Source organism: Hippoglossus hippoglossus, chromosome 14 (assembly GCF_009819705.1).
Source record: "Hippoglossus hippoglossus isolate fHipHip1 chromosome 14, fHipHip1.pri, whole genome shotgun sequence".
In the NCBI taxonomy this organism is placed as follows: domain Eukaryota; kingdom Metazoa; phylum Chordata; class Actinopteri; order Pleuronectiformes; family Pleuronectidae; genus Hippoglossus; species Hippoglossus hippoglossus.
The window spans coordinates 10,084,591-10,096,763 of NC_047164.1; the positions used below are offsets into that span (position 1 = coordinate 10,084,591).

General features: G+C 42.1%; 1 protein-coding gene across 2 annotated transcripts in view; it reads left to right on the forward strand.

Annotated features, from left to right (window-relative positions):
* Positions 1–12,173, forward strand: part of fstl4 (follistatin-like 4) — a 201,017-nt gene that overhangs the window by 11,135 nt on the left and 177,709 nt on the right. The window contains exon 2 of one of the 2 annotated variants that reach the window (XM_034606575.1): positions 9,447–9,611. In XM_034606575.1, the coding sequence (XP_034462466.1) occupies positions 9,453–9,611 (159 nt within the window). In that variant the 5' untranslated portion in view covers positions 9,447–9,452. Of the gene's footprint in view, positions 1–9,442; positions 9,612–12,173 lie in introns of both variants that reach the window. The other variant, XM_034606574.1, reaches the window with a different exon arrangement.

A 12,173-nucleotide genomic window follows, 5' to 3' on the forward strand; every position in this document is an offset into this window, starting at 1 on the left:
ACACATAGTCGAGCGAGTCGCTGCCACATCCAAGCGTCGTGAAAACATTTTGGGCAAAGGCGATCCCCTCGGTGGCTCCGTTTCATACTCCGTAGACGTGTGTCTGCGTGAAGGGGCTGTTTGAAAGCTGAGTGCAGCCAGATAGGCCAGTGCAGGCAGCGTGATGACAGAGGTTTTACTGAAGAGGGAGCATCAGTAACCGGCAGCACTCACAGCAACAACATGTAGAGAGGTTTGTTCCCGAAATGGAGCAGGAACCATTTGGGGAAAAAAAAGTGACTTACTTTCATAAAATGTTTGACAACTGATCTTTTTTTTTTTACCTTCTACTTTTAAAGAATAGCAGCTTAACTCAAGCAACAAAATGCTCTTTACTGTTAATTGAGTTATTTTATAGATGTAAATATGCAAACAGAAATCTGTATGTAGCATTGTAGTAAAATCAACTCAATGCAATGCTTCATGGGCGTTGAACTACAATCCTTAGAGCTTCAGCATGTGGTGTTCCGCGTTTTTTTCCGCCCTCCTTTGTAATCTTTTTTAAATACTCAGCACATTGCGGGAAGGAGGCGAGCTGGGTGCGGCCCCGTTGTCGTCCCGGAACCGAACGTGTCATTTTTAACTGTGACAGCGAACCTACCTGGGGCGCAGGGCTGGGACAGAGAGCAGGAAGGAGAGCTCAGACAGATCACTTGGATTTGTCTCAGAGCTCAGCTAGAGGCCTTCCCCCCGCCACCAGTACAGGGAGGCAGAGGGAGGCTGTGGGGCTACAAGCAGCCTTCATTTACATGGCTGTTTCACACTCGCCTGTATTCTGGGTCCCTTCACAAACATGTCCTCTTAGTCAGGCTAATTCAGCCACATCTCTAGCTGGGTCCCATCAGTTCAGGGCGGCACGGTGGGGCAGTGGTTGGCTCTGTCGGGTTTCCTCCCACAGGCCAAATACAGTATACATGCAGACTGGTTGAAAACTCTAAAACGACAGTGGGTATGAATATTCATATGAATCTCTGTATGGCGACTTGTCCATGGTGAACCCCACCTCTCGCCCAGTGTCAGCTGGAATTGAATCCTGTGGGGGTTTGTCTTTCTATCTTTATTCAAGGGCACAGTTTTTTTGAGGGTTTGACAGCAGGACTTCACTTTAGATTTTCATTCAAAACCCTGCAACCGCATTAGCTTTACTTCCTACAGGACGCCGATAATATTAATAATAATAAAGCCGTGGAGGGTGCCAGTGCCTGAACCCTGTTAAAGTAACCACCCGTGCAGGACACTCGAAGAAGTAAAGCTAAGGCACCCACAGCGGGGACGGGACAGTTTCATTTGTCAACACTACACCTGGCATTCTATTGGTTGGGGATTTTGACCGACTCATAAATCCAAGTGCAGAAAGAAAGATCCAAGAGCAGAGGAGACAACCGAGAGCAGACGTTTTATGTGTGCACAGAAGCAGCGGGAGGAGAAGAGCTGAAGCTGGAGTGAGGAAATCTGTCCAATTAACAAAATATTTGAGCGCAAGCGGACAGTATAAGCACCAGCAGACCAAAACTTAGCACACAGGGGCTATTTGAGCACAAGCACTGGGTTATGAGTGAAAGCATTACAAAATCTGAACATGAAATAAAGTCCTGCTCTCAAAACTTAAAAACACAATACCCCAGCTACCCCCTTATTTTTAAAGGACAAGCGGTGTAGATGACGAATGGATTGAGTTCAGTGTTGTGATTTCACTGTCCTCACTGATGCCATGGTTTTATTTTGAAACTTTGTACTTATCTTCCCATCGATGGGTTCAAACATTGTATTTGTAACCAATATTAAAACGACTGCTCTTGTTCTCTACAACTTCCTCACTTTGACATTGTGACGGTTATTGCATCCTGTGATGGTCCTAAGGTTTCATGTTGTTATGGGCAAACACTTGAAATATATCTTCGTATAAACAGTCTAAACTGAAACTGCATCACTCAGAGGGTGTTTTTGCTTTATTCATCAGTTGTGTATTGACACATAAGGAATTTGACTCCCGCTGTTTGTATTGCAGCTGCTCTTAACGTGCCTATACAGAGTGTAAACACAGCAGAAACCACAAAACAAACAGGAAACATTCGTCTGCATCAGCGCCGCGGAACATTATGCTCTCTAGGATCCATACATGATATTGCCGACACATATCACCATTAGCCGCAGCCTGACAGTTTGTGAGTGCTCCTCTGAGCAGTGCCAGATGTTTTTGTCGTTTCTCACACTGGGAAAGAAAAATGTTTTGTGCTGCATGTTTAGAAGGACTCCGAAATAATCACACAATCATGCAATTTCCATTTTGTACACAAAAGTGAGACTAATTCCCTCTGGCTGAAGATCATAATTGGAACTAATTCAGTTCAAATTGGTCTTTTGGTGTCTGTTTTGCGTGTGTGTTTTAATATTTAGTTGAAAGGAGCACAGATTCAACAAATGTTGTGCTGATACTCAAATTAATAGAAATAATCACTCAAACTTGTTAAAAGCAAATTTTGCACAGTGAGGAAAGATCGTTGACGGGTGTAGGCAGTGTAAAGTGGTCCGGGGGGATCGTGAGTATGTCAGGGATTAAATATTTTTGAAAGAATGTTGGCACAAAGTTTTCTATGCGTTCATTCATGCATTTAATTCAGGGGTTTTTTTTGTAGCTCAGAATCAAGCGATGAGGTGATAATTAATGTTTTAACCTCAAAGGTAGATGTAGAAAATAGCAGCTCATGGTTGACTGAAGCTGATGAGTCTCAGAGGCCTTCCTCCAAACACCTTATTTTAAAATGTGATGGCTAGCAGATGGCTCTTTACTGTACTTGAGCGCTGCACATTAGAGGCTGACAATTTCCTTCAGCGTTATAGCCGCAGTAGAAAGACAGATTTAGTTCCCCGGCTGCCGGCATCACAAATAACCACCACTGGATGTTTGTGATGTTGATGTTGTGAATTGAGTTCAGTCGTGTGGTTGTAACAGTGTGAAGAAGATGGTTCATGTTTCTTCAGGTATATCTTAATATATAGTTGTCACATGCACATTAGAATATTAAGACAGTAATAAGTAGATGTTGTCGTTTATATTCATACTGACTGAAGCGATCTGTGAGAGTGGAGCGTTTCAAGGGACCTGAGGGGCCCAGGTAGGAAACGACACACACACACACACACACACACACACACACACACACACACACAAACATATTTAGACATTCTTATCTTCAACCAAACCTTTTAAATTATGACATTTTAGCAGAAAGCATGGTCTGTGGTGTCTCCTGTACACAGCCGATCATAGAATTTTTGGAGGTTCTCATAAAATTGTCGTTGCCGTGGACAAACGTAATCACCCATTTCTTTTGTGGGGGGGGGGGGGGGGGGGGGTGTCCCACTCTCAGCTCGGGGGCCTCTGGAATAGCCTGCACTGCCTACCCTGTTGCATTGTCCCTGTGTGAGACAGGATAAAATCCACAGTCCTTGGTTGAGATGAGATGAAGAGTCAGTTCCCTCCGGTCTCTTACTCTCCTCTTTTTAAATTTTTCACCTTTCTCTTTAAATCTATTATTACAAGCTTGGGGTTCAGCTAATAAGCTGCTGGTTCACTTCTTAATTTAAAAAGCCCTCGAACCAATTTCTCCAAAACTTCTGGAAAGAAAATGAGTGTGAAATTTCCTAGGAGAAAGTAAGTGGCTGAAAAGGGGGAGACGGGCCGTCTGCAGGCAGCTCTGCACGACGCTTTAAGCACCTAACAATACTGTTGTGGCCAGAAAATTGGTGGTTGTGCAGAGAGAAACATGAAAAGGGGAGAAAGGGAGAGACGGTAGCGCGGTGTGAGTGGATGGCATTCACCTTCCAGCACATTTAGTCTGTATATAATGGAAGTAACCTTGCTGAACAAGTGTGATCTGAGGAAAGCTGCCTGAGGCTGCACTGGTTTTAAAGAGTATGTCTCTTTAAGCGATTTAATATTCTGGTCAAATAATGGCTTCCTCTTAGACTTTCTCCCTGCTGTGGGATTTCAAAAGGGACCATTCATTCCGCACCGCTTGTGCTATGTTTGTGTGAGACTCTTATATATGTGTGGCTGTGTGTGTGTGTGTGTATGAGAGTGTGTGTGGGCCAATGCCAGAGGGCCAGGCAGCACATTAAGACAGTGAGTGGCAGATCTCATTTGGTGTTTAATTTCACAAGGGTGAGCTTTCATCTACGAGGGCCCATTAGCCGCAGGCCAGCTATAGCTGAATGATGTCGGTGATTCCTTGTCGAGTGATGTTTACACTGACGGGACGTTTGCATGAGGTTGACTGCATGTGCAGTGGTGGGACGTGTCTAAGGATGTTTACCTACGTTCTGACTTGAGTACGTAGGTAAACAAGACACGTATTTCATGTTCATGCTACTTAAGGATAAGATAAGAGGTCCTTTATTAGTCCCACAATGGGGGAAATTGCATGTTTTTGCAAATATTATATTTTTTTACTCTTCTACCTCTTTTTAACACCTCTGGTTACTACATTTAAAATCCCATAATGAGCATGATGAGCATTATTTAGAAACAGAACGGACTGTACGGCTCAAGTCACACACTTTGTATCCATAATGCATCTAGATGTGATTTTAACCTGATTAAATATACACCTGTTTCTCCAGTGTCCACTTAGAGATCTGATTAAAACCTGATTGCTTTGTCTGGCTCGCGAAAAACAACCTCCTCTCGTTTGCCGTCGTCTGAGAAGAAAAACTAAACGCAACGAACAAAATATAGAGGAATAAGAAGAAGAATAGATGACGACAGTTGCGTCCATGAAGCTGTGTCACCGAGTTTGTTTGTTTTTGTCTTGAAGAACTTTGATAGTTGAGAACTTTGGAGAGCTGCTGAAGAGTGTTTGCTGCTAATAGCTGCTGCTCCCTCGCTGGTTTGAAACAGTCAAGTAAAGAAACGGGAGTGAATAATGAATAGATGTTTTGCTGAGTTTCCGTATTTACTAGTTACTGTTAGGAAGAAATAATGTTCTTCCTTTTGGTGCATGGAGGTCCAGCTGTTAAGGTGGAATGTTTTCTTGTGTAATTGACATCGTGAATTAATCAATACACCTTAAATAATGACAACCCATGACACCATTCCATTTGTTTGTACTGGCTATATTTTGCCTGATATATGCTTTTGTGATCTCCAGCCCTTTAGAAAATGTTTATGATCTGTAAACATTAAATCCTCTCACATCAGAGCGAGCATCTTTCTGACTGGTTCACTCCGACAGCACTAAACCTTATGATCTTATCAGCCAGTGTTTAATACCAAGTGTAAATGGGATATAAATAATCTCCCTGACCACTTAGGATCCTGATTTACTGATCTTTCAACGCCATGACACAGTCTGACATTTTATCCAGCTCCGTTTGTTGAAACTGACAGTGAGATGCAGCTCAGAGACTCACATCCACAACATACACACAGAATACACAGTACAGCGAGCAAACAACATATGGTGCAGTTATACACTCAATGTAGTTAAGTACAATACTATGAGAGGGATGGTAGAGGCACATTTTACTTGTCTTTCCTTCACTGGGTTCTTTCACTTGAAATCAGTATTTTCACAAACACAATAGATCGATGTCTACGTGACATGGCGGTGAACCCCCCCCGAAGAACGATCCCCTGACTCTGCACTTCTCTCGGCTGCTCCGGAGCATTTAGTGTAGCACACTCTCACGAGCTCATTTCCAGACGCAGCAGGCAGCCGCAGTGAAAAAAGTTCCACCAAACTTCCTGTACGCTACCTGCTCGGCACCAACCTGGAGGACACACAAAGGGCTGCATTGACCCGGTGATCGTAGAGGAGCCGGGGAACTGATGGAGGACAAACTCGGAGATAAGCGGAGGGTGTACGAATCAGGGCAGAAACGCGTCGTGTCCTGCATGTGTAAACAACGAGGCAACTGTTAGCTGACATGTTCAAGACGTCAGGGTTGTGTTTGCAGCTTGTTCCACTGCCCTCAAGTGTCCAAAATAGATTAATTAAATCAGTTAAGGCATCTTTGCATAACATATTGTAATTTTTAGTAACTTTGGTGATACTGTAAATGCTTTAAGTATTTTTACATTGTGGTGTTGCTACTTTCCAGGGATCTAAATACTACTGGTGCTTTGTAGGAATATAACCTTTTTTTTAAAAATGTTCCTGCTGATAAAAGTGTCAAAAACAAAATATCCGGCAGCATAGATTAGAGCATAAGGTGAATCATCACCATTTAAATATTAAATATTGTGTTGAAGAACCCGCTGCAGACATTTTAACACCTGCACTGTTTGAGAAGCATCGCGTCTTTCTTGTGCCCTTGTGTCAATTTGTAATTTTACAGCCCCCTACGGTAAATTTGTTTTCAGACTGGTTCCGCAGTAAAACACACAATAAAGTCACATAATAAAGTACGAGACAGACTGTAAAAACAATAAACACATTACCTGAAAGTACAATGACGCGCCAAACTAACTGCCGTGTCACACAGTGCGACCGTAAACACCATCAGCTGATGAGACCTGACGAGAAGTCGCTGCTGTGACTGGGTCCAATAAATATTTCTCATCAGCGCGAAATGCCAAGTTCCTCTAGAGGACGTCAAACTCACACACGAGGGACGGACACAACGTAACAACAACACCTGTGCAGTGAAGTTTTAACGCAACACAATGACCTGCAGTAAATACAACCTGATGGTGTTCATGTTTTAATGTGGCTACGTCACGGAGTGCTGATCATTCAATACTCTGTTGTTCTTGCACTGTATTTTAATAGAAGGTCGTCCTTTTATTACACTATCCTGTTCATCGGCTGTTTTTATTCCAATTGAAATGAGTAGTTGTCAGGCTCATTCACCCCAAAGCCAGTAAAACACATATTTATGTTTTCATTATTAAATATCTGTTATATTTTACATAATTTACCAAAGGAATTTTTGAAAATTGATGCTTGTGGAACAGTTTCAGATGAAGGGGGAGTTTGAAGTCCGTTTCCATTTAGTTGAAGCAGAGGAGACAGACAGAGGAGCTGCGTTGTTGTCTGAGATTCTGAGGTAGACAGAGATTGCCGGGTTTGGACGTGGGCAGCTCACAGAGAACATCTGTGTGATTGATCTGATGCACACGCAGACAAAGTGTGAGGCAGGTGCAGCACGTGACGAGCAAACAAGCGACTTCAAATAAAGCAAAGTGTGGCCACAGCGTTTGTGAGAACGATCTGACAGCGACTGGAGCTAAGATCTGGGCCTTTCTTTTACTATAGCAGATGAGCGGGTGATGATGGATAAGTGTGCTGGTAAAATTGGTAGAAAAATAAATGCCCGCAGCGAGACAGACACACATGAGCCGTTCTCAGGCATGAACTCTGTAAAATGTCTGGGAAATAGTGTCTTCAGGAGATTGCCTTGCAGCTATGAGGAACGCAGCAGGAGATTGTCCGGGTCAGACACACACACAGGGGAGGACATGATGTTTAAATTCCGCTGCGTGTTTTTTTTCCTTACAGCACATCGACAGCTGTGTCGGCCCCTATCGTGACAAGCTCTCAAATCCAGACATTTTCCTGCCGTATTCTCACATGGGCTCACTCAGACATTTTATGAGGAGGCTGGCAGGAAAAGTCCAGATCAACCGACTCTGAGATTTTCACACACAGCCCCTTCTGGAAAATTCAGGAAAATGTCTGGACTTCAGTGCAGTGTTGTAAAGCAGCCACGCCCACAAGTGTATGACAGACATGCAGTTCAGAAAAGAGGAGGGGAAGCAGCAGGAGAACACGAGGGAAAAGGCAGAAAAAGACGAATCCTGACAGCTTTTCACTTTCCCGCTTTGCACACAATAGTGCAGTTGTGATGCATTGTGTATTTCTTTTTCCTGAAGAGTTTGTGTGTGTGTGTGTCTATATGTGTGAGTGTGTGTGTCGCTGAAGTGAAATTGATCTTGTGAGTTTATATATTAAGCTCCCAGGCCACACTCCGCCATTTGCGACTTCAGAGGGGTTGTCTCTTTGTTGACATCAAAAGATGTTCCGTGTCCTTTGTAATACAGATAATTATCCCCATCAGTCTGAGCTTTGATGTTTACGTAGCTGAATTACGCCGCGCACATGTGCGTGCGTGTGTGCACGAGGAGTGTGTGTACAGTATTTGTTCCATTGTGTGAGTGTGTATGAGCATGTGCAAGCATGAACATCGAACCAGGTATTTGTCTCTTGAAATATAGATATCTATAAACAGCTCACTGGAATCGTTGAAGGATGAAACTGTGACTTTAATAGAAGCTATTAATAGTTATTGAGTTTTAAGCATCGTATTTTCGTCTGTACACATTTGCCTTTGTCGGGTAAAGACATTTTTTCGTGTCGTATCATTAATCTCGTAGGATTTGTTCTCCTCTGTCTCATTTATCTGTCAGATCTATTTGTGACAAATTCTGCACATTACGACTGTGATGGTTGCAATTACATATTCTGCTGAACAAATGATGAGTTTGTTTGAGTTCAGTCCATTTGTCTTTATCTCCACCATGAAGCTGATGGTGGTGCACTGACTTAAATCCAAGTAAATTAAGACGTTAGAGTACATTTGCATACAATAAGGATTATGACAGATTAAAATCTCAGCCAAGGTGTAAAGATTTACAGTTACATTTGTTGTGGTTAATCTAATACTATGAGAGTAAATAAAGAATATCATTTTTTGTATTAACTCAGGTACTTTAGGGCCATATTGAAGAAAAACTAAATTCTGAGATTTTGAAAATAATGTTGTTATATTACAAAACTACGTAATTTGAGAAAAAGAGAAAAAATTGAAAAAAGACATATTATTATGAGAATAAAGTAAAAAAAAATTTGGGGGGGGAAATTACAGCAATGAAAACCGAGGCTCGCCAGACTTTTTAATAACCATTCTCATTGTTTCTTGACAAACTACAAAACCCCTTTGAATATCAATATAACCACCACTAGGCAACTTGCTCAAACTCTGGTGTGGTTCTCTCGTGGGAATAGACTCTGTTTCTGGTATAATCTTTTCAAAGTCCTGATACTTATGATAATGTGGTGCTGATGTGCCAAAAGATTTCTTATATATGAACCCTATATTTCTAAACTAACAAGATTCTCCACATTCCTATATTTAAAAGGCTGATTCTCTTATATTTCTCCTCTAAAATGACACGTAGCCTAAAAGTATGACTTTATTCTTGTAATATTATTACCTTATTTTGGAAAACTCATATACTCTGTCCTACTTACGCACAGAGAAAGTAAACTGTCCCATTCCCTTTAAACCCAAATTAATATTAAGAGGACTACGTGTGTGTGCGATGTGTTTTATTTCTGGAAACTGCACTGAATGAGTCTAAAAGTCTTGGTGTGCGTTGTGTTTTCCCTTTTCCACTCAGGTAGACACTCATGGGAAGCCTGGGGGTCTGGGCGGTAGCTGTGGCCGCTCTGCTGGGAACGTCAGGGTGCTGGCCTGCTGAAGGGCACAAGGGCAGCAGACGAGACGCACTGGATAGAGCCAGCATGTCACGTATCTTCTCCACCTCCTCCCAGGAACCACACTCCATGGTATGTACACTGTACAACCTCCCTCTCTCTCTCTCTCTCTCTCTCTCTCTCTCTCCCTCTCTTTCTCCGTCTCTCTCTCACACATACACACCGCTCCCCACTGAGGCCACCACCTTCACTCTCTATCAAGCAAGTGAACAATTTATGGTAATACACATCGATCATATCAAACATAAATCAAACCCGGAGTTACACAGAAACATGCAGCGAGCGAAAGCAAACTCTGTGTAGTTTGTGTTCTATGGGACAGCAAAGTCTTATCTGGATGTTTCCTGTGGCAGTGAAGCAGTCAGCCTCTGCATTTCAATCCATCAATAGGCCCATTTTGATGAGGTTATAATTTGAATACCATGAAGAACTGATGCACACTCGTGGGATCATTCTAAAGAAAATCATGTCACTTTGAGGTGTACACAGAAGAAACATTTTCCTTTTCCCCCATATCACTCTTTTTTCAAATCAGGTCATAATATGAACAGCTCAACTGAAATTGACAGCACCTATTTGTCAGTACAGATATAGTGATTGATGATAAATTTAGGTTGAAAGCCAAAAGTAGAATCTATTTAGAGCTGAGTTTAAAATTGTGTTTATTGAGTCGATGTCAGCAAATCCTGCACCAACATCTTTGCCAACTCGCAGACGAGTTCTGACTTGAGATGGCGTTCACGTCAATTTTCAATTCAGGAACTAATTTTAATTATTCCGAGACCTCATGAGGTTATAAATTTGTTTATCAGGGAGGATGTCAGCAAATCAGCAAGTCACTTTCTAAAATATATTCCCCTGACTTTCCCAGTTACTGGTGTTGGCTCCATTGAACCCAACATTGACCATCCTGTATAACCTGCATGATTAATCTACCTATCAACTGGTTAAGTTAACCCTGAGGTTTTCTATCTGGCTACATGTGGAAGAGAAGTCATTAATTAAAGCCCGATCATCAGAAGCATGCATACAGTACTGTGGTATGATAAGAACAGCTGACGTGTGCTGGTCAATTCTGTTTGTGCAATGTGAGCAACATGATCACATAACTAGAATCACACAAAATAATTGTAAAGATTTGACTAAAGAGTCTAAATATACACTGTTGATAAACACAGGAATTTAATTATGTTTATTATTGAGTATAAGACTGAACAATGACTGGAAGCTGAAGTAATGCCACACTGTTTCTCCTGTCAAAGCAGAGAGAAGTTAATATCTGATGAGGTCAATTGGACTGAAATGCTCATTTATTATTGTCGGAAATACTTTGCGTAACGATAGAATAGGACAGATACAATGAACGGCTACAGGTGTAAACCACCTATATTTAGTTTTGTTGAGCTCAGTTTGTAATACATACACTCAGCAGCTTTTCCCCAGCGTTGGGCCTCCACATGCATCATAAAGTCATACACCAGCACTGAATTAGAGGTCTTCACCAATTTGTACCCACTCTGAAACAACCTTTCCACGCTAGCTGCTGAGCTCACGATGATTAGCATAGATTTAATATTTCGTCTGCTGTAACAGATTTCAGTGCGGACAGAGCTCGGCTGTTCAGTGTGATGAAGGACCTCGGTTTTATCTACGAGGGAGTTGAGAGAATAGGGCCACGGGGGGGGGGGGGGATTGCTTAGCTATACCTTGCAGCGCGATGCAGAAATGTGTACTCTGTCTACTTTTGCTTTCTCTCTGCTTACGAAGACACGGTGACGACTGTCTGCCATTGGTGATGGATGATGGGATGGTCCAACCCAACCCTAATTAGTACAGTGAAATCAATAGTCCCTGTCTAGACCTTTTATTGTGACTCCACAATTTAGTTTTCACACAAAGTTTGGTTGTAGCTGACACCACTGGGAGAATAAGTGACAGAGATTGTAGGTGGCATGTTACAGCAGGTGGTGATGGACACAGCTAGTTGGAGTTTGACTAGTTTTGAAGGTGTGATAACTGTGATTGTGATTTCTAGCATGAAACACACACAAAAAAAGACTGAAGAGGATTTTTATCCAATTCATGTGTTCTATTGTTTATTTTTATGAGTGGGCTTTGTAAGCTAATGGAGAAGGCCACAGAACCACGGCCTTATTGGAAAAGTAAAACATCTCTGTAGAATAAGATACAAGTCAAGTTCAACATTAGTGACCAAGCACAATTAAACTGAGCCAATAGATTTCATGTACTTAAAAGAACAGGTCGATTTCCCCAATTTGTGCCCAGATGAGCATCGTTCTGTCTTTGAGAGTCACTGTGCAGGTACCTGTGGGTTGTGTTAATATAGTCACGCCGCTCTTAAAGGGCGTTCGAGTGTGCCGTTGTGTTGCGTTTGTCAACATTACTATCTTGTTGTTATGAGCCAGGCTAGATTGCTAAATAAGCTTCTTGGTCTCTGAAGCATGGTTCAGAGCAGCAGTTCTGGGAAGGCACGGTACAAGGGCCCGTTTAAAACTGACAAGTGATGAATGGAAAAAGACAAACAATTACTAAGTATTTAGTATAACTCTTAAAAGAACTCAAGAGAGCTCATTTTATCATCCCAAATAGTGTGAGATTTGAAGAGGAGAGTGA